The following is a 26,165-nucleotide window of genomic DNA, read 5'->3' as shown; positions in this document are numbered from 1 at the left end:
CCTTTGAGCTTCATCTGTAAACCGAGGATAATAAGGTATATCAGGCGGTGGTCGTGAAGATGAAATGAGACGATGTATGTAAACCATATGATGGATGCATAATGTACAGTGTCTGGAACACAGAATTCAAAGTGCTAGTTGTTACTCAACACAGCACTCCATTTTCAGTTTTCTGGCTCATGTATTAAGATTTTAGTAAATCTCAGGGGCGCCGGTGTGGCTCAGTCGTTAAGCGTCTGCCTGCGGCTCAGGTCATGATCCCAGAGTCCTGGGATCCAGCCCCGCATTGGGCTCCCTGCTCTGCGGGAAAGCCTGCTTTTCCTCCCACTCCCCCTGCTTGCGTTCCCTCTCTCGCTGTGTCTCTGTCAAATAAATAAAATCTTAAAAAAAAAAAGAAAAAAGATTTTAGTAAATCTCTTGAGTATCCCTGGGGCAGGGGCCTGAAATTCTCATGGGACAGCGAAATGGATAAACTACCCCTTACGCCTTTTAATCATTTCCTCCCAAACCCCATTTTACAAACGGGTGATGAGACCAGGAGAGCTAGAGTACCAGGCAATAACCACGATTCTCGAGTTAACACCTCTACTTAGTAGCGCGGCTGCGTAGCTAGCGAATCCCGCACTTCGTTCCGCCAGGGGGCGCTCGCATGAGCGCCGACTCCAGGGGACACGGGGTTGCGGAAAGGCGGAGCCCTGCCTGGCAAGATGGCGCTGCCCGCGTTGTTCCGCCTGTTCTCCAAGCTGTTGGCTCCTGCCAGGCTCCCAAGCGGCTGTGAGTGTCCCTCTCCGCTCAGGCCCACCCGACCTTACTGTCTGCCACTCCCAGGGTGAACCCAGCCCGCGGGGGCAGGGGGCGTCTGGGCCCGGGCTCGTTCTGCAGTGACCTTCGCCGGCCTGCGTCCCAGATCCCAGCCCTGACTCTAGGCTCCCCATCACCCGCCGCCGACCCTCTTCTCAGTGCCGACAACTCTTGGTCTCTACGAAGGGACTCTGGGTTCCCCCCCACCAACCCGCCGCAGGTTGGGTCGTGCAGACCCTCTTGGTGCCGCTTCCCGCCAACTCGAGGGTCATCTGAGGCTCCGCAAAAGCTGGTTTACGAGGCTTTGAGGGCGTCTTGGAGGACAGGGGCCCCTCGGTCTGGCTGTGCCGGTGGCTCAGTGCGAGTTGACTTGACCTTTCTGAACCTCTGTTTCCGAGGCTGTTTAAGCGGGGGAGAGAGGGGTTGAAGAGAGAATTAAATGCAATAATACACACGTAAACGTTAGGTTTTTCAGTACGAGGCGATACGTTATCGATTTACACTGTCCCCTTTCAGCTTCAGCGCGATCCAAGTTCTACATTCGGGAGCCGCCACATGACAGACCTGACTGGCTGAAAGTTGGACTGACCTTGGGCACCTCCGCCTTCTTGTGGATCTATGTGAGTTTTTTACTCCCTTGATGTCGTGTGACCCCAACACAGTGGGGAGGAGAAATGTCAGTGTGAGATTGTTGCTGAGCTTATCTCCCATCCAGTTGGATGTTTATGTAATTGGAAAGTGTAACGGAAATCCCAAAGACTAAAAAGAAATATTAAAGTTTTCCGCAGCATCGAGAAAATATGATGAGGCTGAAACTTACCTCATTCATTGTTAATGAGCATGGTTTTATGATGAATGGCAATTTTACTATTAATTGTTCTTTACTTGCTAATGAGGATGGGAGCTGGTTGGGTTTTATGAAGACACTTTTTTTTTCAGATGCCATAGGTACAAATCATCAGTGGACAAGCTATACAAATTAAGTCCCACTAGACTTCCAAAACATAAGATTTTAATCAACGTTTGCATAAATACGTTGTTGGAAATTGTACTTAGTGTGTGGCAGCCTTTTTTTCTTTGTCTTTACAGTATGCCAAATGCTTTACATGTAAAAACTCATTTAATCTTTTCAACAACACTGTATAGTAGGTAATATTATTGTTGACTTTTTATAAAGAAAACGCTTGGGGAAATTAGTTTGCTAAACCCACTTCTCCCTGACTTCAGAATTACACTATAGACCATTATGAAATACTGCCTCTCTGTAGATAAATTTTCTTGAAGTTGACTAAAAGTCTGTGTGCTATATTAGTATTTAAAAAATTTTTTTTTTGTCTCTAATAGGTTAGGGGCTTTCTCCACTGCCTCCCACCTCCAATTCTTAGATCTCTTATTTTGGATTTTCTCATTAAAATGGCTTGTGGATGGGGGCGCCTGGGTGGCTTAGTCGTTAAACATCTGCCTTTGGCTCGGGTCACGATCCCAGAGTCCTGGGATCTAGCCCTGCATTGGGCTCCCTGCACAGCGGGGAGCCTGCTTCTCCCTCTCCCTCTGCCTGCTACTCCCCCTGCTTGTGCTCTTTGTCAAATAAATAAAATCTTAAAAAAAAAAAAAGTCTTGTTGATAAGGAGTAAGAGATGTTGAAAGTCATTTACAACATAACAACAGTAACTAATTCTTTTTAAAATAGTATTTGTCATAATGAAGTTTTAATTTAAAGTTTTCCCTAAAAAAGCTTGATTGCTGCTGAGAACTCTTACTGAAATTGGATCTTTGATTGCAGCAAATGTCACCCCATATCAACCATTGTTTTGGTTGCATATTCTGTCAGACAGTGGTTCTAAGAAAGTGTCTATCTCCCGTGACATCTAATTAATACACATATAGTTGGGGGATGGGATTGGTCACTCATAGTATCAAACTTCTAAGGTTAGAAGTATGCCACACCCAGCAACCAGCCTGGACCTCATTTAATACTCAGTTCTGGTTGGTTGTATTGGTTTAGCTCCTCTATGGTAAGTTATTCTATTACATTAATTACCCACTGAATGAGTGCTCGCTTCAGCAGCACATATAATAATAATTACCCACTGAATGAAATAATTTATTTGGCAGAAGTTGAATTTAAAATCATAAGGTGGCGCCTGGGTGCCTCATTCGTTAAGCGTCTGCCTTGGGCGCAGGTCATGATCTCAGGGTCCTGGATTTGAGCCCCATAGCAGGCTCCCTGCTCAGTGGGGAGTCTGCTTCTCCCTCTGCCTGCCGCTCCCCCTGCTTGTGTGCTCTCTCTCTCTGACAAATGAATAAATAAAATCTTTAAAAAAAAAAACCTTTCTTTAAAAAAAAGGAAAAGAAGGAAACCTGGGTAGCCCAGTCAGTTAAGTGTCTGCCTTCAGCTCAAGTCATGATCCCAGGGTCCTGGGATTGAGTCCCACTTCGGGCTCCTTGCTCAGCAGGGAGCTGCTTCTCCCTCTGCCTGCCGCTCCCCCTGCTTGTGCTCTCTCTCTCTGACAAATAAATAAAATCTTTAAGAAAAAAGACAAAGAAAAGCAAATCCAGGCCCCAGTGCCCCCATGCCCTCCCTCACACCCCTAAAATAGTTGTAATTCTTTTACAACGTACAATTCTTATTCCTCTTATATACCAAATATAAGTATCATTGGTTAGCCTCTTTAAGTTGCCAGGAAGATTACATTTCTAATTTTAATTGTTACCCACTTCTAGCTCATCAAACAACATAATGAAGATGTTTTAGAGTATAAAAGAAGAAATGGGTTGGAATAAACTATTGAAATACTAATATGGTAAGTATGCAATTTTATAGGATTAATTAATTATGCAAGTTAATTTGACCTCTTTCTAAATAATGTATTTTGGTTGTTTTTTTTATTGGGTTTATACTTTTTTTAAGTTTATTTTTTTTTTAGTAATCTCTACACCCAACGTCAGGCTTGAACTCACAACCCTGAGATCAAGTTGCATGCTCCTCCAGCTAAGCCAGCCAGGCCCCCCTATTGAGTTTGTACTTTTTAGCACTGATATTCCTGCCTGTGACAAATTTATGAATTTTAATACCTTAGCTGAAGCATCTCTCAGCATAATCATTTTTTAGCATCATTTGTAATCATTATGCTTTGACTGTGTTCAAAGAAAGTTGTGTTTAAGAATGAAACCAAAATCGGGATGCCTGGGTGGCTCAGTCAGTTAAGCGTCTGCCTTCGGCTCAGGTCATGATCCCAGGGTCCTGGGATCGAGCCCACGTCGGGTTCCTTGCGCAGTGGGGAGCCTGCTTCTCTGCCTGTCATTGCCCCTGCTTGTGTGTGTGCATGCGCACACACTCTCACCCTCTCTCTTTTTCTCTCTGACAAATAAATAAAATCTTAAAAAAAACAAAAAAGAATGAAACCAAAATCATATCATTTTTGTAAATCTGATGGTACTCTACACAGTGATTTCATAACACTGAAGACAGGTTTCTGTATGTGTTTCTTAATATCTGTTATATACGACACCTGAGTGTAAATTCCATGAGAACAGAACCCTATTTTATTAATCATAATGTTTTCAGCAAATTGCCCAGGCACTTAGTTAGCTAATCGAGAGATAAACATGAAATAAGATATGCTTTTGCTACTCTCTTATAGGTCACATAAAATATTTTTTGCTAAAACTTAAATAAAACGAAGGGTTGATACTCTTTATGGATTTGTTTTCTAATTTTCCCAGATGCCCAGAAATTATTCAAAATGGTCTAATTTTAATATTATTTCTGCTAGTTAATGCTGTAGTTTTATTTTTTTTTCTTCATTATAGGTATGCTCCATATAGTGATTATACTAGTTCCTTTGGATTCACCAATCTGTTGAGTTGTAAACGTGAGAGAAAAAGTTATATGTGAATGTATGTCAAATCAGCATTTGTGTTTTGCATCATTAAATGAAAAAATAAAAATATTTCTGTATTCTTCAAATTATATATGTTGTGGCTATGTAGTGAATGTCAGTTCTAAAGTGTATTATTAGAAGTATTTTGATGTAGAAAGTACCATCTGATAACAGGGTCAATGGTAATTAAGGACACATTGGTAAGAAAACTTGTTAAGGAAATGGATTAAAAATCACCGCTGAAGGATTTACTCCTTATGTCAACTTTTTTTTTCCTTGTATCAACTTTTAATTTCTATTCCAAATATTCTTGAGTGTGTCAGGGTGATAGAACTACTTTATTATTCAAAATACTAAAGAACCTGAGGCGCCTGGGTGGCTCAGTCGTTAAGCGTCTCTCTTTGGCTCAGGTCATGATCCCAGGGTCCTGGGATCGAGTCCCACATCGGGCTCCTGCTCAGCGGGAAGCCTGCTTCTCCCTCTCCCACTCTTCCCTGCTTGTGTTCCCTCTCTCGCTGTGTCTCTCTCTGTCAAATAAATAAATAAAATCTTAAAAAAAGAAACAAAAAAAAACCCTAAAGAACCTAAATACTGTTTTCTTCCAGAGAAGCCAGTCTGGTAAGTCAGAAAGGAAAGGTGAATCCTTTTATTACTAGAGTTTGTTCTCACTCCATTTCCTTGAATTTGAATGATTGCCATTTGGATGACTTTTGTACTCACCATTTACGGCACCAGTTTGTTGTTCCTTTTTGTAATATGACTTAGCAAACTCCTAAGAAGAGAGGGAAGAGGAGAGAGGGTTAATAGACACAAAATAAAATACACTTCATTTATCCCTCATCAAAATCCTTTCTTGTGGGCGGGGGAGGGGGGAGGCTTTCTTGTGTATCAGTTAAAATTTACTTATGTGCCACTTCATTCACTTGTGATTTAAACAGTGTACACACATTTGAAGATTCATTATTTAAGTCTCCATTCTGACATTAAGTGGAAAGATTTACTGCATTGTAATTGGTTTTGTGTGTGTTTGGGGCTGTGGCCAACACTTATTCTGGGAGATTCATCACCTAATATCTTTGGAAGTCACTTCTGAACATAAATTCAGAATTAACATTATTTCAGATTATTTAATGCAAATTCAGTTAAAAGCCAGATATAATACTATGAACTTCTGTTAGTTTGGAGCTCTAGCTGATAGAGCTGGAAAGGACCTTACGGGTTATACAGACCAATCTCATTAATTATACAAATGCAAAAACCGGAGGTGAAGAGTGATTTGCCCAACAACACTGTGGTAGATGTGATAGATTCCAGAGATGACTACTGCCTACTCTTTGGAATCTGTGATATGTTAGATTAAATGGCCAAGGGGGATTAAGATTACAGATGGAATTAAGTTTGCTAATCACTAAATTTGACACTTAAAGGGGGAGATTATCCTGGATTATTTGGTTGGGCCCAGGGAAATCACAAGGGTCCGTATAAGTGGAAGGGGGAGGCAGAAGAGTGTGTCAGTGATGTGATGTGAAAAAGACTCAGCTGGCCTTTGCCAGCTTTGAAGGTGGAAAGGGGCCAAGAGCCAAGGATTGGAAAAGTCAAATTCTCCCTTGGAACCTCCCGAAAGGAACACAGTCCTGCTGACACCTTAATTTTAGCCCAGTGAGAACTGTGATGGCTTTCTCACCTAAAACAAAAACAAAAAAAACCTTGTAAGGTAGTAAATTTGTGTTGTTTTAAAACACTGTTGTAGCAGCAGTAGGGAACTAATGTCCTCACACGGTAAAACAAGAAGTCAGGTATCAACTCACAAATCAAGGCACTAAAAGAAACATTTAAAAATACATCTGCCAAAAGGGAATTGAAAACTCTAAGACGCTTGAAATTCCAGAAACTGGCAACCTCAGTTGGAAATAAATTATAAACAGTATCAGCTGTATGTCAGGCCCTGCAAACATAGCTACCCTGTGTGGACTTGCATCTTGACTATGCCTGTATGACTGACTCCAGGGGGAGCCATTCCTGAAGACCCGGCTGTCCAAAAGAACTTTTCTGTATTGATGGAAATGTTTTGTCTGCTATCCACTAGCCCCTTGTGGATATTGAGCATTTGGAATGTGATTAATGTGACTGCATTTTGAATATTTCATTTTCATTTATTTGAATAGCCACATGAGGCTGGTGGCTGCTTTACTGGATAGCACAGATGTAAATTATTCTTTGAGTAACCTAGAGTTGTGCGTATAGTGGCGCTGGTGGAAATGCTTTCTAAGTTAAATACTGAAACCTAACTCAAACTGTGTGAAGCTAAAAAAAAAAAAAAGGTTATGAGGATGCAGAGTGACCCACAGACACCAAAAACAGGAATGCACCTGGGCCCAGTAATAAGGGGTCTGGAACTCAAACATTATCAAGACTCTTGCTCTTAGCCCTGCTGTCTGTTTTCTTTACCCAATTTTCTTTTCTAACCTAATTCATATTGTAATAGGCCACAGTCAGTAGTTACTAGATTTACATCTTAGTTGAAGAGTGTGGTTGAACCAAACAAGAATTATTCTAATTCTAAATTCCCAAGAGGAATTGTGGTCAAATTATGGTTTCTTTAGTAATAATGTAAGAGAGCTTCCATAAAAAAGAAGATGCAGACAAAATCCTTTGTCAAATACAGTCAAGATTTTTATCAGATCAAAATCAGGGGCACCTGGGTGGCTCAGTGGTTAAGTGTCTGCCTTCAGCTCAGGTCATGATCCCAGGGTCCTGGGATTGAGCCTCGCATCAGGCTCCCTGCTAAGTGGGAAGCCTGTTTCTCCCTCTCCCACTCCCCTTGCTTGTGTTCCCTCTCTTGCTGTCTCTCTCTCGGTCAATTAAATAAATCTTTTAAAAAAATTTTAAAATAGGTAGACCTTTTTTCAGATTTAGTAGCTGTGAGGTAGTCATTTAGTTATTCATTCATTCATTCATTCATTCATTTTTAAGTAAGCTCTACCTCCAATGTGAGGCTTGAACTCACACCCCTGAGATCAAGAGTTGCATGCTCTTCCGACGGAGCCAGCTAGGTGCCCCTAAATTATTTTAAGTTGCCATGGAAAAAACAGGCTATATAAACTCAGTTGCAAGTATAGGAAGTAATAGGTTGAATTGTGTCCCCCAAAAGATACGTTGTAGTCCTAACCCTCAGTATCTCAGAATGTGACCTTATTTGGAAATACGGTAGTTGCAGATATAATTAGTTAAGATGAGCTCATACAGGCCTAGAGTGGATCCTTAATCTAATATGACTGGTATATTTATGAGAAGAGACACAGACACACAGAGAGATGACCGCCATGTAATGATAGAGGCAGAGATTGATTGGAGTGATGCATCCGCAAGCCAAGGATTACCAACAAACTCAGAAGCTGGAAAAGGCAAGGAAGGATTCTCCCCTACTAGTTTCAGAGCGGGTGTGGCCCAGCTGACACCTTGATTTCAGACTTCGAGTGCCCCAAACTGTGAGAATCTATTTCTGTTCTCCTAAGCCATCCAAATTTGTACAGATTATACCCTAAGGATTTAGTGTTAAGAAAAACAAAGCTGTGAGGCGCCTGGATGGTTCCGTCGGTTAAGCGTCCCACTCTTAATTTCAGCTCAGGTAATGATCTCAGGGTCCTGGGATCCAGCCTTGCTTCGGGCTCCCTGCTCAGCGGGGGGTCTGCTGCTCCCTCTCCCTCTGCTCCTCCCCCCATTTGTGTCCTCTCTCTCTCTCTCTCTCAAATAAATAAAATCTTAAGAAAGAAAAAAGAAAAGCTTTTTCTAACTTCTGGTGGAGCCCAGGAAATCACTCAGTCTTTGAAAATTGCTTTTAATTTATAGCACTTAAGCCTTGAGTAAGTATGATTAATATTGCCAATAGAGGACCCTTACAATATATTTTCAAGACTAATATCTTCTTTGTCAGCAATCACAATTAGGTGGGAGTCCATCTTAGTTAGGTAAGCCAAATTGTCCCTGACCCTTGATTCTTGTTTTCCCAACCAGACAAAGAAAAATGTCAAGGACGTGCTCAAGGGCAGTATTATAAACAACGTGACCGACAGCTGGGAAATTATTGTCTGAGCTTCTCAGTCTTCTATAGCAAAGACCTATGCTAAAATTCTCTTGCATTTGGGAGAAACAGCTTGTGACAGAGTGAATTTGACAACTCAAGGACATGTCTTCTCATGTCCTCATGGGAAATGTTTCATCAAGATGTGAAGAGTTGGCCATCAAAATGGAAAGCTACGCATTCTACAGGAGCAGTAGAGTGGGTAGAAAATGCCCTCTGATCCAAGAGGCCTTGAGCTTGGGGCGCCTGGCTGGCTCAGTCAGTGGAGCATGAGGCTCTTGATTTCAGGACTGTGAGTTCGAGCCCCACGCTGGGCACAGAGCTTACATGAAAAAAAAAAAAAAGAAAAAAGAAATGAGAGGCATCAAGCTTTTAACTAAGATGAATAGGACCTGGAGAATGGCACTATTTAACTCATGATTCTTACCTCTCCCAGCTGGCAGGGCCACATCCAACCTAGAGGACATGGTAGTCTCCCCACTAGATCATACCATCTGATAAGAGTGGAAAACAATGGATCCTGGCACACGTGCGTTGAAAGGCAGCAGAATATGGTAAAAGGAGCCTTGAGCTCCAGCTGGGCTGGAAGTCAGAATCTAGCACTGCCTCCTCCAACTAGAGGAGCACATTTCATACCTAATGTGCTTTAGAGCTCACACCCAACTCTATAAATAAAGGAATGGTCCACATTTTACTCAGACCAGTAAAATAGACCAGGTATCTAGCTCCCAAACTCATACTTTTTTTTTTTTTAAGATTTTTAAATTTATTTATTTGAGAGAGAACAAGCAGGGAGAGCAGCAGAGGGAGAGGGAGAAGCAGGCTCCCCGCTGAGCAAGGAGCCAATTCAGGGCTGGATCTCAGGACCCCGGGATCATGACCTGAGGCGAAGGCAGACTCTTAACCGACTGAGCCACCCAGGCACCCCCCAAACTCATACTTTTTTTTTTTTAAAGATTTTATTTATTTAACAGAGAGAGAGAGCACAAGCAGGAGAAGCGGCAGGCAGAGGGAGAAGCAGGCTCCAGGGAGCCCAATGTGGGGCTCAATCCCAAAACTGGGATCATGACCCCAGCCGAAGACAGACTCTTAACCAGCTGAGTCACCCAGGCGTCCCAACCAAACTCATATTCTTTTTTTTTTTTTAAGATTTTATTTATTTGTCAGAGAGAGCACAAGCAGGGGGAGCGGCAGGCAGAGAGAGAAACAGTCTCCCTGCTGAGCAGGGAGCCCTATGCGGGGCTCAATCCCAGGACACTGGGATCATGACCTGAGTCGAAGGCAGACGCTTAACGACTGAGCCACCCAGGCGTCCCCCAACCAAACTCATACTCTTTTTTTTTTTTAAAGATTTTATTTATTTATTTATTTGACAGAGACAGAGACAGCGAGAGCAGGAACACAAGCAGGGAGAGTGGGAGAGGGAGAAGCAGGCTTCCTGCTGAGCCGGGAGCCCAATGTGGGACTTGATCCCAGGACCCTGGGATCATGACCTGAGCCAAAGGCAGTCGCTTAACCAACTGAGCCACCCAGGCGCCCCAAACTCATATTCTTAACTATAGTACTGTACTACCTCAGTTTTTCTCATATGTGATATAGGGATAATTAGCATTATCCAATATCCCTTGGGATTGTTAAGAAGCTAAAGTACAAAAGTAGATGAGACAATACTTTGGGAAAAGCTTTTAAAGGCCTATACATGTGTGTTATTCTTGCATCATTTAAACCAATCAGTTTGCATTGTTAAAACTAGTTTGGTTTTGGGCGCCTGGGTGGCTCAGATGGTTAAGCGTCTGCCTTCAGCTCAGGTCATGATCTCAGGGTCCTGGGATCGAGTCCCACATCGGGCTCCCTGCTCCTTGGGAGCCTGCTTCTCCCTCTACCTCTCTCTCTCTGTCTCTAATGAATAAATAAATAAAATCTTAAAAAAAAAAAAAAACTAGTTTGGTTTTCACCAAAGGCCTTAGATCACATTTATTACTAATACCTGATCAGAGATTTCTTTTCATCATTGGCCCCATTGATGGTGGGCTTGGTAGCTACCTCTGAGAAAAGATGTTGGTTCCATGTCTCATTTACCTGCAACCATAACATCTGTGTGATAGCAGAAATTTCATCTTATTCATTGGAGATTGCCTTGGAACAGTGCCTAACATAATAGATACTCGATAAATATTTGTGAAATAAATTATAACTAATCTCCAGCATCTAGCATGGTCCCTAGCATCTTGTAAGCCTTTTGACAGATACTTAACAGTTTAACTGATTGAGATTGGGTGGCTACTATGAAACCTGGAGGTGATCTGGAAGACCTCAGACTATATCCAGAACAAGAATAGAACTGGATTCTGAAAAGGAGCCTAGAACAGTGTCCTAAGAGCACCATCATTTACAAATATTTACTTGAAAAGAATCCTTTTTAGGGGCGCTTCTAACACATTGAATAACAGTATAATGCATGCATTAATTCATTTAAATGCAATTTACTGCCTTTGACTACTTCTCCCTGGCAGCCAAGTAAAAATTCATCCCCAAGTATACCAGTGAACAAATGAGATATAGTGGAAGGTAGATTTGGTTTGATTTGTCCATTGGTCCTAGCTGCTAGCAGTTCATTAAACATTTTACAGCCCAGGGAGATAGCTAATCTCTAGTTGCCAGAGGATGAATACTTGATGCTGGTCAAGGTAGTAACTGCACTAACCTGCATTTTGCTACTTTCAGGAATACCAACCTCTTGGTGGAGACCTAGCCCCTTCTTGCCTGCTTGGAAATCTAAATTTGATTGCTCATTAACTACAGATTACCTACTTGCTCTCATTCAAGGGTTTAATCACTAGGGATAGCTAGCTACTCTAAATACCAAAAAACCAGTTGTGGGGTGCCTAGGTGGTTCAGTCGGTTAAGCGTCTGCCTTCAGCCCAGGTCATGATCCCAGGGTCCTGGGATGGAGCCCCACATCAGGCCCCCTGCTCAGCAGGGAGCCCTGCTTCTCCCTCTCCCTCTGCCGCTCCCCTTACTTGTGCTCTCTCTCTGTGTCAAGTAAATAAATAAAATCTTAAAAAAAAAAAAACCAAGGGGCGCCTGGGTGGCTCAGTTGGTTGAGCGACTGCCTTCGGCTCAGGTCATGATCCTGGAGTCCCGGGATCGAGTCCCACGTCAGGCTCCCTGCTCAGCAGGGAGTCTGCCTCTCTCTCTGACCCTCCCCCCTCTCATGCTCTCTATCTCATTCTCTCTCTCAAATAAATAAATAAAATCTTAAAAAAAAAAAAAAAACAGTTGTCTTTGGGAGGGAAAAGCAGACTCCCCGCTCTAAGCAGAGGGCTCCATGTGGGGCTTGATTCCAGGACTCTGAGACCATGACCTGAGCCAAAGGCAGACGTTTAACGGACTGAGCCACCCAGGTGCCCCGCAAGAAACGAGTTCTGACCATTGACTTTGTATTCTTCAAGTGAGCATATGTTAAATATTACTAGAATTGGGCACAGAAGTAGAATCTCTGAGCAGTGTTTATTCACATAACAAATGTGTGAATGTGCCTGTAACATGCCAAGAGAACTTGAAACTAGAAGAACTATGATCATGTCCTTTATTTTTTAATTGATGACCATCAGTCCCTGGACATTCCTTCCCACCACCAAGCCATTTGCTTAAGGTAAAATTACTGTCTTCCTCAGAGGGCTGAAATGAGAATTAAAGGAGATAATATATGTGCAAGTGCTTTATAAACTATCAAGTGCCAAACACATATGAGGGATAATAGGAGGAAACGTGCCTTCCAAAATTAATCATTTAGAAAATGCTATAAGTATAAATTATTGGTTTCCATATTCAAATTATGACAAATTCTTGTAGCCACAATGAAGCAAGAAATTGAAATCTGGGGGAAGAAACTAATAATTCAGAATTTTTAGTTCATGTGGAAATACTAATTCCACAACCCATACAGGAATATACAGCATTTTAGGAGTTTACATTTAAAGTTTTTGTAACAGTGAATTACCTAGAGATTCAACTATTCCTGGGGATTTTCTTATGATTCTGAACATCTGCCAGTGCACTGCTCCTCTCCTCATTCCACCTCCAGGAAACTTCCAGCTACCCCTTCCACTCTTAGGAAAACTAACGGGGAGTGTGACTTAAAATGGGTTCAGATTGCATCGGCATGATAAACCATGTCCGTCTTTTTCACGATGCGAATCCCTAAACATTTCCAGCCTATTCGGTGGAGTTCAACACAGTGGAACAGTACGAGGCAGGCAGGTGACGGTGATTTCTCGGTTCCCGATCCCTTTTCGGAGAAGGCGCCAGCAGCTAGCTTCTCGGACTCGGGAGAAAGCAGCAAAGTCTGGAGATTGGGTTGGGGGAGGAAGAAGCGGGCGACCAACCCCTCCCCACCTCCCGGGGACACACGGGCGGGGCTGAGCGGGGGCCAGCGCTCCTCCCCGGGGCGGGGCTCGCGGCGGCTCCCCCCGCCCCGCAGCGCGCCCTAGGCTGCGGAGCGGGCTGCGGAGCGGGCTGCGCGGCGGACGGCGGGCGGCGGGCGGCGGGCAGTGGGCGCGATGTATCTCCGCAGGGCGGTCTCCAAGACGCTGGCGCTGCCTCTGAGGGCGCCCTTCGGCCCCGCGCCGCTCCGAAAGGACGGTGAGTGCCGCGCCGGCCCGGGCGTCCGAGCCTGAAGAGGACAGGCGCCTTGCGCGCGGATTTGCCGGCGCCTCCGTACCCGCCGGCACCCTGGGGGCCAAACCCGGCCCGAGCTGCAGAAGCCTGGGATTGAGGATAGGGGGAGAAATGAAGGAAAGTCGCGGGGAAGACGCCCCGAAGTTCTTGAAGACTTAGGGAACTTTTCCAGCGCGGCTTCGGAATCCGGCCTAGGCTTCCCGGGTTCGAATCTTGATCTTGGGCAAGTGATTTCACCTGCTTCCTCATCGCTAAAATGGGGACAATAATGGTGTGAGTTTTAAATGAGTTAATAGGCAGTTAAAAGCGCTTAGAAAAGTGCCTGGCTAACGCCCGCGTAGCTTAAACTCCTTCTATTAGTATAGGGACCTGTGCGCTCTCCAACTTCGCGAGGAAGCCAGAGGAACGGGTGGCACGATGGAGCCAGGCAGGGCGCGGGAGGGAGTGCGGGCCCAGTAAATACCCCTGAGTAAATAAACTCAAGGCTTGTCCCGGGCTCGGCAGCCGGAGCTCCGTGAGCCTTCGAAGCACTTTCCCTGGGTCTGCGCAGAAACCTGGAGCTATCCTAAGCTGTTCGGCTCAGCCGTCCCAGTTATCTGCCACCTTTAGATTTGGGGATGCAGGGGAAGAGGGACAGTATTCAGAAATTTCCTAAAGGGGAAGTTGCAGTGCAAGCTGGAAGCTTCTTAACTAAAACTGGAGAAACAGGAAAGCCGCTTACTCTAGCGCCTGGAACATTGTCGGGGCTTAGTAAGTGTGAGCATGCATGTTTTTCCTCCCTGCGCCCAGCGGCCCCCCGGCCGGCTTTGCGCTCGCGCGCTGTTCGGCCCCAGCAGCTCCTTCCTAGACCTCCTCCGTCTCCCCTGTCTTTTCCGTCCAGCTTAGCCCCCGGCTCTTAGACAACCTCTTGGAAAGTGCTTAGTTCCCCCTGCACTTCGCCTCACTTTGTAAGGCTTGTGAGGTAGCTTAGCCCAGAGCGTGCATTCGAGCCGAGAGAGAAACTCTCCTGCGGAAAATTCCATGGGCCGATTTTTCCCCCCCACTTTGATTAGGCCTGCGGTGGTGATGGTGGTGGTGGGAGGGAAGGCAGGTCTGTCCAGCTAGCTTTGTTTTTCTCTTAAAATGCTCGTAGGAAGTAGTTGCCTCACAAGTAACAGAATAAGGTATTTTTTTCGTTTTTCCTTATCTTTATACTGAGTAAGACAGAGCAGTTTTTTTCACTGACAAATAGAAGGCATTAATTTTAAACATCTGAAGATAGCGAGGCCGTTGTGATTGGGGGTTGGGAGGGGAGAAAGATGAGCCCCCTGACCGTGGCCTTCTGCGTTATCGCCCGCATGCCCCACGGTCTTCAGGCACAAACACACACCCCTTTTGTAGCGACGCGTTTCAGATAATTTCTTCCCCAACTTGGGCCAAGGGGAGAGTAGGTTAAAAATTCTAAATCGGCAGTTAGCAACACTGGCTGGAGCAACACTGATCTTTCTCTAATTTTCATCTAATTACTTTTTTCGTAGCACTGATTTGTTTATGTATTTTAAGAACTATTATTGACTGGGAATCTGGTTTCAGTTATGGACATTAATTGACCTTTTTTATTGGTACTTACTGTTTTGATGAAAAATAAAACTTTCAGTTTTATTGAAGGGTAAAATTTTAGCCGTGCCTCATCAAATTGCGTTCTCTGGCTTTTGCTTTTAAAAATGTAACTTTTTAATGAGTAAATAATTGGGTTTGTAATAGATCATTGGAAGGAACGCAGAAAGACAAAATAGAAGTCACTTGTAATCCTACCACTCAAGGAATACCACCATTTACGTTTTAGTATATATAATGTTCCAGACCTTTTTTCCCCTTGCATTTTATTCTTATGCATATTGCTTCCACAAACTGAGATAGTCCTGTATAGATTATTCTATAACTTTGCATTTAGTATATTGTAAATATTTTCTCACGGAAGTAATATTCTCCTGCAAAACTTCTGTTTCACATTGTATGGATATGCTCAAATTTAACTAATTAATCTTTATTAAATATTTCCCATTTCATTGCTCTTTTAAATAACTGCATAATTGTATTTGTGTTTAAGTCTTTACTTACATCTCTGATGATTTTCTTTATTCCTTCCTATTTAAAGTAATCTTTTTGATATTTATTATCTGGTTGACAACTACAGAAGCTACACATTCCCTGTTCAGTAACAGATGTATTTTCAAACCAACAAAAGCCCCACTACAAGTCAAAGCCATACCCTCTTACCATAGCCTCTTTGGGAACATTTGTGGGGAAAAAATATTTTTTTCCAAGAGATGGTCATTTATATCCAAACTAAAAACACATACGGGAAATCTTTCCAGTATTGCTACTTCAAAGATTTGTAATCAGTGCAAATGTCTGAAGATTTGCCCTCTGCAAATCAAAACTTCTTAGTCCTCGTGCCCATCCTCTGTGTCAGGCCACATCCAATTACTCGGCACTTTTTCAGCTCTCCTGCACATGCTTTGCCTTCTGCCTCCGGTTCAGTTTTCTCTGCCCTTATTTATCTTGACAATCTCCTCTACTTTCCTTCAAAACCCAGGTCATGTCTCTCCAGTTGTGGCAGGTCCCTTGAGGCAACTAGCTGAGGTTTTTCACTGAATTTTCTTGCTGTTGTTGCAACTTCTACTTGCTTCTGTTCCAGCATTTGTCACACGGCATTGCAGTTATTTGTCTACAATCATTTGTCTGTACCTTTGTTCGCTCCTTCTACACGGTGAGCTACTTGAGGCTAGGGACCTTGTATGTCTTGTTCACAGTTCTATCCTTAATGATTCTAACAAGGCCAAACACAGAGTAGGTGCTCAACATTTATTTATTCATTCAACAAATGTCTCTACTTTTTTATCTTTAAAATAAAGAATTTGAGCTATATGAACTTTAAGCTCTTTCTAGCTGTGAGTCTATTATAAAAATTTCAATTCCAGGGCATATGGTTTTATATATTTAGATGTAATAATACAGTACGCTTACCTATTTCTATTAGTTTTTACAGAATTGTACTTCCATTTCAGACATGACCATGTTGTAACGTTTTGTCTTAAACAAGCTTATATCTGCCCATCTTTAAAGGCTTTTGTTAGAAAAATTAATATTTCTGCCTACATAGACATTCGTATTATAGATTTATAGAAATGTGTTGGATTTCAACATGTTTTATTTAACATGTAAGTTTTAAGTACAAATATATTTAATTCAATTTTTGGAAAAATCTTTTCCCTTGAATCCTGTGGTGTGGAGTACATACAGCGAATGGATTCCTTTTACATCTCGTTTGTCAAAATTGTTCAGTGCTTTTGTCATTTCTCCTTACCCACGCCCGCACTCTTTCCAAGAAAAGCATGATGCTAAGCACGAAGATGACAGGTTTCATAAGTACTTATCAAATGAGATTGGGAAAATGTCAAATGGGAATCATTATCCTACCTTGTGATACTGTATTCCCTTAAGCTAAAATCACTTGATGTTAATAGGTTCTAAGTTCACCGAAGGGGAAAATTTTTTTAAGATATAATTATTTTAAATAGTTTTGCTTAATATCATGAACCTGTGTTTCAACTTGTTTTCCTAGCATCTCTTCGCTGGATGTCGTCTAACAAATTGCCTGGATCATCTGGATCAAATATGATCTATTATCTGGTTGTAGGTGTCACAGTCAGTGCTGGTGGATATTATGTAAGTGTTTAAGTAACCATAATGTTTAGGAATTTGTGTATTTTACAACCTATGGTAAAACTCAAAGCATTGTCAAGGTCAGGACATGGGATTAATTAAATATACAAGATTATGAAGATTTTTTTTAGGTGTGAAATCAACATTTCTTACACAGCATACACTGCCAAGTACGGGTGACTTCTAGTAAAAATTAGGGGTGCCTGGGTGGCTCAGTTGGTTAAGTGACTGCCTTCGGCTCAGGTCATGATCCTGCAGTCCCTGGAGTTCCCTGTTCAGCGGGGAGTCTGCTTCTCCCTCTGACCCTCCCCCTTCTTGTGCTCTCTCTCAAATAAATAAAATCTTTTTTTAAAATGATGTTACTATAAATACTAATAATAGTTGACATTCGAGTGTTTCTCATATGACAGACTCATGGCTCATTTAATAATTACAGTAATTCTGTAAGTAGGTACTATTATTAACATTTAACAAGAACTGTTTTGAAAGATTAACTTAAATTAATAGACTGTTTTTTTAAAAAGATTTTATTTATTTATTTGACAGAGAGAGACACAGTGAGAGAGGGAACACAAGCAGGGGGAGTGGGAGAGGGAGAAGCAGGCTTCCCGTGGAGCAGGGAGCCCGCTGTGGGGCTCGATCCCAGGACCCATGGGATCATGACCTGAGCCGAAGGCAGACACTTAACCGACTGAGCAACCATGTGCCCAATAGACTATGTTTTTAGAGCATTTTAAGTTTACAGAAAAATCTGCAGAAAGTACAGAGTTCTCATACCGCCTCTCAACACTCCCTCCATCAACAGTCTCACATTAGTGTGGCACATTTGTTACAACTGGTGAGTCAATATCAATACATTATAACTAACTAAAGTCTGTAGTGTACATTAGGGCTCACTCTCGGTATTGTACATTCTATAGGTTTGGACAAATACATGATGATATATCCATTATAGTCTCAAACAGTATAGTTTCAGTGCCCTAAAAATTCCCTGTGTTCCACCTAGTCATTCCTTCCTCCCTGAATCTTTTTACTGTCTCCATAGTTTTTTATTAGTTTTATATATCTTTATATACCTTCATTATTTTAAAAAGGTAATATTCATATATTTTTAAAAATTCAAAATAGACATATGCAAAATTAAAAGAATGTTTTACCCACTCCTCCCAGGTAATCACTATAAAATGAAGCTTTTGATAGTATGATTTTGGGGCTAAAATGATGAGATATTTTTGCATTAAATAAGTAATAACAAGTCTATTGAATCATTCCCCATTTTTTTTAAGATTTTATTTATTTATTTATTTATTTATTAGAGAGTGAGCGAGAGAGAAACAGCATGAGAGAGGAGAGGGTCAGAGGGAGAAGCAGGCTCCCCGCTGAGCCGGGAGCCCGATGCAGAACTCGATCCTAGGACTCTGGGATCATGACCTGAGCCGAAGGCAGTCGCCCAACCAACTGAGCCACCCAGGCACCCCGAATCATTCCCCATTTTGTCATAAACTTTCTAAATCAAAATTTAATCTTCAGTGTGAATAAAAGTAAAATACATTCTTTAGAAACCCTAAGAGTACACAAGAGTCACTACATTTTGGTTTTACCCTAAGAAATATGCATAAATGGACTTTTAGGCATAAATAGGAGCAGTTTGTATGTAGATGGCCAAACCAAAATAACTTATTCTAATCTTCAGAATTTTGAGAGCCTCAAGAAACCAGGAAACTTCAAATATGTCACTTATATTATTGTCCTCCACTGATCTATCAGCTTTTACTCATACCCAGATTCCTTTCCTTCTACCGTCTTTCTACTGCTTAATGTTAATTCACTGCCCAGGGCTACTATTGTTGGATATAGGCCATTGGAGAAATAGAGATTGGGCTGGGCCATGTGATTATGTGGGGAGCTGGAAGATGGAATTTCATCTGGAACTCACTATACCCATAATTATGTTTATTAGTGCCAGACATGAACCTCTCCAGCCCACTAAATCTTTCTTTGCAAAAGCAATCGTAAACTGGACGTTATAAACTGGCTTCTCATTCGAGCCCTTTCTGGCCTTTTTCTCTCACAATGGGAGTGGAAGTTGGACAAGGCGATGAGCTCCAAGTCCCTTTCCACCTCTGAGAATTTGTGGTTTTACTCTTGAATGTTGGAAGCCTTAATTCCCAAGAATCTTAGGCTCTTGTCAGGAGGAAATACAGAATGTGAGGCACTTGAAAACCTGTATTCTAGTCCCCCCTCCCCTTGTCCTATACTTTCAAATAAGTTCTCTGCTAGATTTATCTGAATTGAATTCACAGATGCTCACTAGCCAGTTTTCCATTTCCAAGTAAAATCTACTACGAGGGCCTCATAGAATCTGAGAGAGGCCCAGGTCACGTCAAGTTTTTGAGGGTCTGAGGTATTTGTGGGCTATTTTAAACGCTTACATGTAATAAGTGATATCATTCAGAAATAACTTCCAAAGTCTAGATTCGAGGCTTTCCAAAGGCCTCTTCTGACAGGCCTTTTTTCTACTCTGTGTTTGTCCACGTTAGATTTGGAAAAGCTAGATTCTCCCGGCCACACATGAGTATGAATTATTCTAATATCATCATCTCTTCAGTCCTACCTAAACTAGTCTTTCTTCCCATCTTGTGTTTTAGCCCCTTGAGCAACAAAAAAAGTAATGTTCCTTGGGATGTCACTGCTGGGCTGGCCATTTCAGAAATGTGAACCTCCGCGCAGGCTCAGCTTTCCTGTACTGAGAGCGGAGGGTGTCGGCTCAGCATAGTGGTTCAAGCTATCAGGAGCTCCCACCCTACTAGGAAAGTATTCCCTGCTCTTATTCAGAAATGGTGACCATCATTCCTGCTAATCCTGTTTGTCCTGCAAGTTTCAAACCCAGATGATTCAAGTCTGAATTCACCAAACTCTGTGGGATTTGTTAGGGCCACTTCAGCATCATCTCCACCCCTGAGGTTATAGATTTTCCGTGTTCACAGTCTAATTTTAACATGGTATGAAATGGTTTGTAATTTGCAAAGTATAATTTTTAATAAGATGCTTGGTTTTTGATTATTAAAAATTTAGAATATTATATATAAATATACAATTTTTAAAAATCTGTAATCCTGCTACTAAGTGATAAATCCCTAACATTTTTTTAAAGCTGAGAGAATATAAACAATATTATCTAACTAGGGAGATTTTCATTTTTAAAAGATCATTGGCTAAAATGAACACAGGCCAGAGAGGAGTACTTGAATATGAAATGAAAGGAAGCCTGCACATCAGATCTGTGATTGAGATAGCTTTATTCCCTATTCTGTTTCTGAAATAACCGATGGTCAGGTCACAGTGCTGCTTTTAAGGAATAACTTTAGCTTACTTAAGGAATCTTCATTAGGGTCTACAAATATGCCATTTTGGAAGATTTTTTTCCAAAATTTTTATTATGAGATGAATGCGTTTCACATGCAGTTATAAGAGCTAATACAGAGAGATCTCATATAGTCTTCACCTCATTTCCCCCAGTGATTAACATCTTTTATAGGGATAATCCAATATCACAACCAGGAAATGGACATTGATAAAATCCATTGTTCTTATTCAGATTTCACCACATTTACTTGCACTTTTGTGTGTGTGTGTATTTAGTTCTGGGCAGTTCTGTCACGTGTAGATTCGTGTATTCACCACCACTGTCAAGATACAGGATCCCTTGTGTAGCCCTTTGTAATTGCACTCAGTTTCTTTTGCCAGTCTCCTCACTTCTTCCCAGCCCTGGCAACCAGGAATCTGTTCTCTAGTTCTATAACTTTCCATTTCACGAATGTTACATAAATGGAATTATAAGGTATATAATATTTTGAGACTGGCTTTTTTCACCCATATTCATCCAAATTGTTATACTGTATTGACAGTTTGTTCCTTTTTAATCCTGAGTAGCATTCTATGTTATGGATGTACCACAGTTTGCTTAACCATTCACCTGTTGTAAGACCCCCAGCCTGATTCCAGCTTTTGGCTATTACAAATAAAGCAACCATGAACATTTGTGTACAGGATTTTGTGTGCACATAAGTTCCCATCTCCCTGGGATAAATGCCAGAGGATATCTGCAAATGCCTGTCAGAATATTTTGATTCTAGCATAATTTGTTTTTCTTCTTTGTCTTCATGTTTGTATCTACTGTGTGTTTTCTGTTATCTTTGACTCCTGTTAGAGCATTTGTTTCTTTTCTTTTTAAAGTGTTCTACTTAATAGCAAAAGTTTCCAAAGGGGAATAAAAGAGTAGGTGGGGTTTCTCCTCTTTGAATTGTATATACCTTTGAACTTGGCATGATGAATTTTAGAGCTCAAGAAATAAACTTAAGCACACATTTACTTTCAGACTTACAAGACGGTCACATCAGAGCAAGCCAAACACACGGAACATATAACAAATTTGAAAGAAAAAACCAAAGCAGAGTTACATCCACTTCAAGGTAAAGTGAATTTATTATTTTTTTCTCTTAAGGCATTGATTTCCATGATCTTAGTCTAGCAATGAACACTATTTGCTTTTGGCTTCTTTACTAACTTGACAGAATGGCTCTGGGCAGGAGTTCATTCAGAAAGGGAAAGCCCAACCAAAACCTAAAGAATATTGTTATATGTTTTGGATGAGTGCATTAGATAAATGAAACGTTTTACATTTGTACTGCTGACCAGTGGCTTTGAATTCTTTGTGTGGTAATATTACTTTTCCCCTACTCAGGCTTCCATTCAGGCAAGCATAATTTTAGTATGTCTCTCTCAGCAGCTTCACCTCTCATTTCCCTCATTATATTTTTTTAAATCATAAAACTAATTTTTGTTTCAGTTTTGGCTGAGATCGCCCATGTGTCTTTGCCCAAAGTACACTTGACATTAGTACAATCAGTCATGTCTATTAAGTCCCTCAGTTGATCTGATTGATAAAATGCCAACTACTAGAACAGAAACTTTACATTTTCACCCTAATACATATTTCTTGCCTTGAACTGCTTGCTTTAAATACTTTTTTCCATCTCAATTATAATGCCATTATTATCAATTACTACGATCACTATTTAGGGACAGATAATAGCTACCTATGAACCAATTTTAACCTTTTAGTCATGACAACAGTAAGAAATAGAATATCTTCAGTAAACATTACTGAATATAATCATGAGAAGGCTGATTGCAATAATAATGAAATACAGCATTTCCGTTATGTATACACACACACACACACAGGGAGAGAGAGAAAGAGAGGGGACAGCAGAGGGAGAGAGAGAATCCCAAGTGGACTCCCCACTAAGCCTGGAGCTCACTGAGGGGCTCTTTCTCACAACCCTGAGATCATGACCTGAGCCGAAATCAAGAGTCAGGTGCTTAACCTACTGAGTCACCCAGGTGCCCCACACTTTTGTTTTTAAATCCCTTATCATACACATGATTTTAATCAGTCCTCACAATAGCTCTTTGAGGCAGATATTATCGATATCCCCATTTTACAGATGATAAAACTGAGGTTGAGAGAATATTACTGATTGCTCAGTCATCAACTAGTAAGTCGGCTGCTCTTCCAGGCTATTTCACATGAAAGGTTGGCTGTTTATTTTCATGTTCTTTGTATTTAAATCAATAATATTTGTAATTTTTTAAAAGATTTTATTTATTTATTTTGACAGAGACAGCAAGAGAGGGAACACAAGCAGGGGGAGTGGGAGATGGAGAAGCAGGCTTCCCACCAAGGAGGGAGCCCGATTCGGGGCTCGATCCCTGGGATCATGACCTGAGCCGAAGGCAGACGCTTAACGACTGAGCCACCCAGGCGCCCCTGTAATTTTTTTTTTTTTAAGTTTAACAGGTTCAAAAGGGTTTATGAAAAAGCAGATCCCCAATTTTCCCTCCCCAGAGGCAATCAGTAATACCAGCTTCTTTGTATCCTCCTAGAGTCTTTACAAATAAAAACTATCTAGGTATGTCCTACCTCCTTTGGTCCTAGCACAAATAGTACCATAGGGTATACATTGCTCTTTTCCTTGCTTTTTTTCACTTGACTGGCTACCTCGAAGACCATTTCATATCAGTCCATATAGCTTTGTCTCATTTTTACAAATGACTGCGCAGACTTCCACTGTATTCCCATGCTCTTTAAATTAACCCTTTGCTTAATGGTGAATCTTAATTAAATCTTATATCTTAAAGGTGAAATAGAGAAGGTGGCGGGAGCTGAGAAAGCAAGTTCAGAAGTGTGTGAAGCATCTTTCGCGGAAGTTCCGGAGGTAGATGCGGAAGACAGTCCAGACGCTCCAGTTGCAGCCAGAGAAAAGGCTTCAGCCTATCCTGGGGATGCGGAGGCCGCTGCGGCAGAGACCGGCGCGGTCAGTGCTGAAGCTGGGCCAGGGGTGACCGCCGCAGCCCTGGGGGCCACCGCACAAAGCAGCGCTGAAATGGCCTCAGAGGCTCAGAATGCAGCTTCGCATGAAACGGTTGCCGGAAATGATGATAAAGGGACAATAGAGCAGGAAAGCTCTGGTGAAAGTGCTGAACGAGAAGAAGAATCCTCCCGTTGAATCAGAATCCCCTGCTGGGGATGATTTACAGGAGGAAGCCAGTGTGGTTTCCGATGCCGCCTTGGCTCAAGGCTAATTTCGCGCTGATGGACACTTGAGCAAAAAAAATGCCATCGAGTGTCCGATAGGTGCTTTTGTAGTTTCAGTCATCGTAGTTTTAGAATAGGCTTCTTTGCTAGAAAACCTGAATGTGCCTTGAAGAGTTTTGGTATCTACTGATAGATTTGGGGATTGAGAGACTTGAGATTTTACATGTCTGAATAGTTTCCTGCTCTCTGAGATCAGAATATGACATTGCAGTAAAGAACTTCCCGAGTTCCATCTTTGCATTTAAGTTTTGTATCATAGGAATTGAGCTATCTATACAATCTGCATTCACTTTAATTTTGCTATACCTGTATCTTTATGTTAATCTAGATTCCTGAGTTTTGATTTGAACTCATTAAAATAGAATTGGAAAATCCTTAGTGCTTCTGTCTTTATTCACTAATATGTATATGTATAAATAATCTATAATCTATAATATTAAAGATGTATAATATAAAATATATGTTATAATATCGATTGTAGATTAACATACAGCATCGCATGAACAATCAAAGAAAATATATAATCTATGGACAACTCTGCGTATAGCAATGTACATTACATCTCTGTTCTCCTGTCTATATTGCATGGGGGACTGGGCCAACATCTTTAATTTCAGTTTATTTCAGTTCAAACAATGTTTAGTGAGAATTTATACTTAGTGCCAGGAATCATTCATTCATTCATTCATTCATTCATTCATTCATTCATGTATTCAGCAAATACTAAGTGAGCACCTATAACCTACAAAGCACTGTTTTAAGTGTTGAGGTAAAAAAAAAAAAAGACAAAAATTCCTACCCTTCCCAGCTTATATTCTAGAATATGATCAAATAATAAGCTACATAAGAAAACTATATAGTGTGCTAGATACTATATAGGTGTTTAAAAAGAAAAGTAGCGAAAGGGAAGGGATTTATAAGTGTTGGTTAGGGGTGAAAGGTGTAATTTTAGATGGGATGGCCAGAGACAGCCTTACGAAGAAGATGTCTAGTGAGTAAAAACCTGAAGGATGTACAAGGGACCTAGTCATGAAGACATGGGGGGATAGGCAAAGAAGAGTCATTCCAGATGAGGGAACTGAGCAGTGCAAAGGATCTGAAACATAAACATCCTATAGAATTTGGGGAATTGTAAGGTGGTCAAGTGGCTAAAGTGGAGTGAAAAGGAGAGAGAGTAGTTGGAGATGATTTCAGAAAGAATGCAATGGTTCTGCAGAGATGGGCTGTATCAGGCAGGGTCTTGTACGATTTGGGCTATTAGAGTAAGTTGGGGTGTTGTAGTGGATGCTTCTGATGCTCTGCCTAGATCCCCTTACCTGGGCCATTTACTCCCAGCTTCTGTGAGTGGTACACACACACACACACACACACACACACACACACACACACACACTCCATCCTTACCCCAGACAGTTCACAACCAATGACTGACTGCCACAGTGGTACAAAAGGTGGGGCCAAGTCTGTGCGACAACTCATGCTCTCGAGTTCCCTGGGGGGCTCAGGTTGAAGCTGTCCAATCTAGATTACATCTTTGCTTAGATATTCTCTCCTGTCCTATCCTGCTTTTTCCCTACTATTCCCCTAACAACACCCCTTCAGTAGATCACTTGCCCCCAAGTTCCTGCTCTGTTTCTAGGGAACTCCACCTAAGATAATTAGTACCGGATGTGGTCCTTGAACGCAGACACTAAGAATAGGATTCTGGAATTGTGTCACTCTTCATTTCAATGGTAACAAGGACCTCATCACTGGTGGTAGGTGGAAGATTGCTAGTTCCTGGCATTCTGTAGCAATGTGATTGCCGAGATTTTCACCTATGGTAAACTAGGATGGAATATACAGGCATACCTCAGAGATATTGCAGATATTGCAGACCACTGCAATAAAGCGGGTATTGCAATAAAGCAAGTCAAATGGATTTTTTGGTTTTTCAGTGCATATAAAAGTTATGTGTAGGGTCGCCTGGGTGGGTCAGTTGATTAAGAGTCTGACTCTTGATTTCAGCTCAGATAGTGATCTCAGGGTTATGACATCAAGCTGCCTTAGTTGGTAGAGCATGTGACTCTTGATCTCAGAATAGTGAGTTCAGGCCCCATGTTGGGTTGAAGCCTACTTAAAAAAATTTTTGTTTGCCAAAAAAAGAATGCTAATCATCATCTGAGCTTTCAGTAAGTAGTAATCACTGATCAAAGATCACCATAACGAATCTAATAATGAAAAAGTTACGAATATGTGACACAGACACACAAAAATGAGCAAATGCTGTTGAAAAAAAATTGTGGCAGGTGCCTGGGTGGCTCGATGGGTTAGGCATCTACCTTCAGCTCAGGTCATGATCCGAGGGTCC

At 41.6% G+C, this 26,165-nt stretch overlaps 2 protein-coding genes across 3 annotated transcripts; both read left to right on the top strand.

Annotated features, from left to right (window-relative positions):
- Positions 1 to 624: 624 nt before the first annotated feature.
- NDUFC1 (NADH:ubiquinone oxidoreductase subunit C1) lies at positions 625 to 21,571 on the top strand. Of its 2 annotated transcripts, XR_010409559.1 has the most exons (5): positions 625 to 774; positions 1,318 to 1,421; positions 3,526 to 3,605; positions 17,054 to 17,157; positions 21,533 to 21,571. XR_010409559.1 is itself a non-coding variant. In XM_045880427.2 (4 exons), the coding sequence occupies exons 1-3, from the start codon at positions 708 to 710 to the stop codon at positions 3,583 to 3,585; spliced, it is 231 nt and encodes a 76-aa protein (XP_045736383.1). In that variant the 5' UTR covers positions 625 to 707; the 3' UTR covers positions 3,586 to 3,605; positions 4,615 to 4,774. The 2 variants fall into 2 exon arrangements, 1 of the variants encoding a protein (XP_045736383.1); XM_045880427.2 differs by lacking the exons at positions 17,054 to 17,157; positions 21,533 to 21,571 and adding an exon at positions 4,615 to 4,774.
- Positions 13,246 to 24,189, top strand: MGARP (mitochondria localized glutamic acid rich protein). The gene is made up of 4 exons (XM_045880426.2): positions 13,246 to 13,410; positions 17,054 to 17,157; positions 21,533 to 21,626; positions 23,359 to 24,189. The coding sequence occupies exons 1-4, from the start codon at positions 13,329 to 13,331 to the stop codon at positions 23,724 to 23,726; spliced, it is 648 nt and encodes a 215-aa protein (XP_045736382.1). The 5' UTR covers positions 13,246 to 13,328; the 3' UTR covers positions 23,727 to 24,189.
- Positions 24,190 to 26,165: the final 1,976 nt, after the last annotated feature.

Source organism: Mirounga angustirostris, unplaced genomic scaffold (genome assembly GCF_029215605.1).
Source record: "Mirounga angustirostris isolate CCGP_5_RB_7025 unplaced genomic scaffold, mMirAng1.0.hap1 SCAF_2, whole genome shotgun sequence".
Classification (NCBI taxonomy): Eukaryota; Metazoa; Chordata; class Mammalia; order Carnivora; family Phocidae; genus Mirounga; species Mirounga angustirostris.
Note: the sequence above shows the minus strand (reverse complement) of the source record. Positions and strands in the feature narration are given on the sequence as shown.

What these genes read in the sequence shown, in the direction of transcription:
- NDUFC1 (XM_045880427.2), top strand. Translation starts at nt 708, where the DNA reads ATGGCGCTGCCCGCGTTGTTCCGCCTGTTCTCCAAGCTGTTGGCTCCT. An exon ending in TGCCAGGCTCCCAAGCGGCT is followed by an intron (nt 775 to 1,317) that starts GTGAGTGTCCCT and finishes GTCCCCTTTCAG; the next exon opens with CTTCAGCGCGATCCAAGTTC. An exon ending in CCGCCTTCTTGTGGATCTAT is followed by an intron (nt 1,422 to 3,525) that starts GTGAGTTTTTTA and finishes ACCCACTTCTAG; the next exon opens with CTCATCAAACAACATAATGA.
- MGARP (XM_045880426.2), top strand. Translation starts at nt 13,329, where the DNA reads ATGTATCTCCGCAGGGCGGTCTCCAAGACGCTGGCGCTGCCTCTGAGG. An exon ending in CGCGCCGCTCCGAAAGGACG is followed by an intron (nt 13,411 to 17,053) that starts GTGAGTGCCGCG and finishes TTGTTTTCCTAG; the next exon opens with CATCTCTTCGCTGGATGTCG. An exon ending in TCAGTGCTGGTGGATATTAT is followed by an intron (nt 17,158 to 21,532) that starts GTAAGTGTTTAA and finishes ATTTACTTTCAG; the next exon opens with ACTTACAAGACGGTCACATC.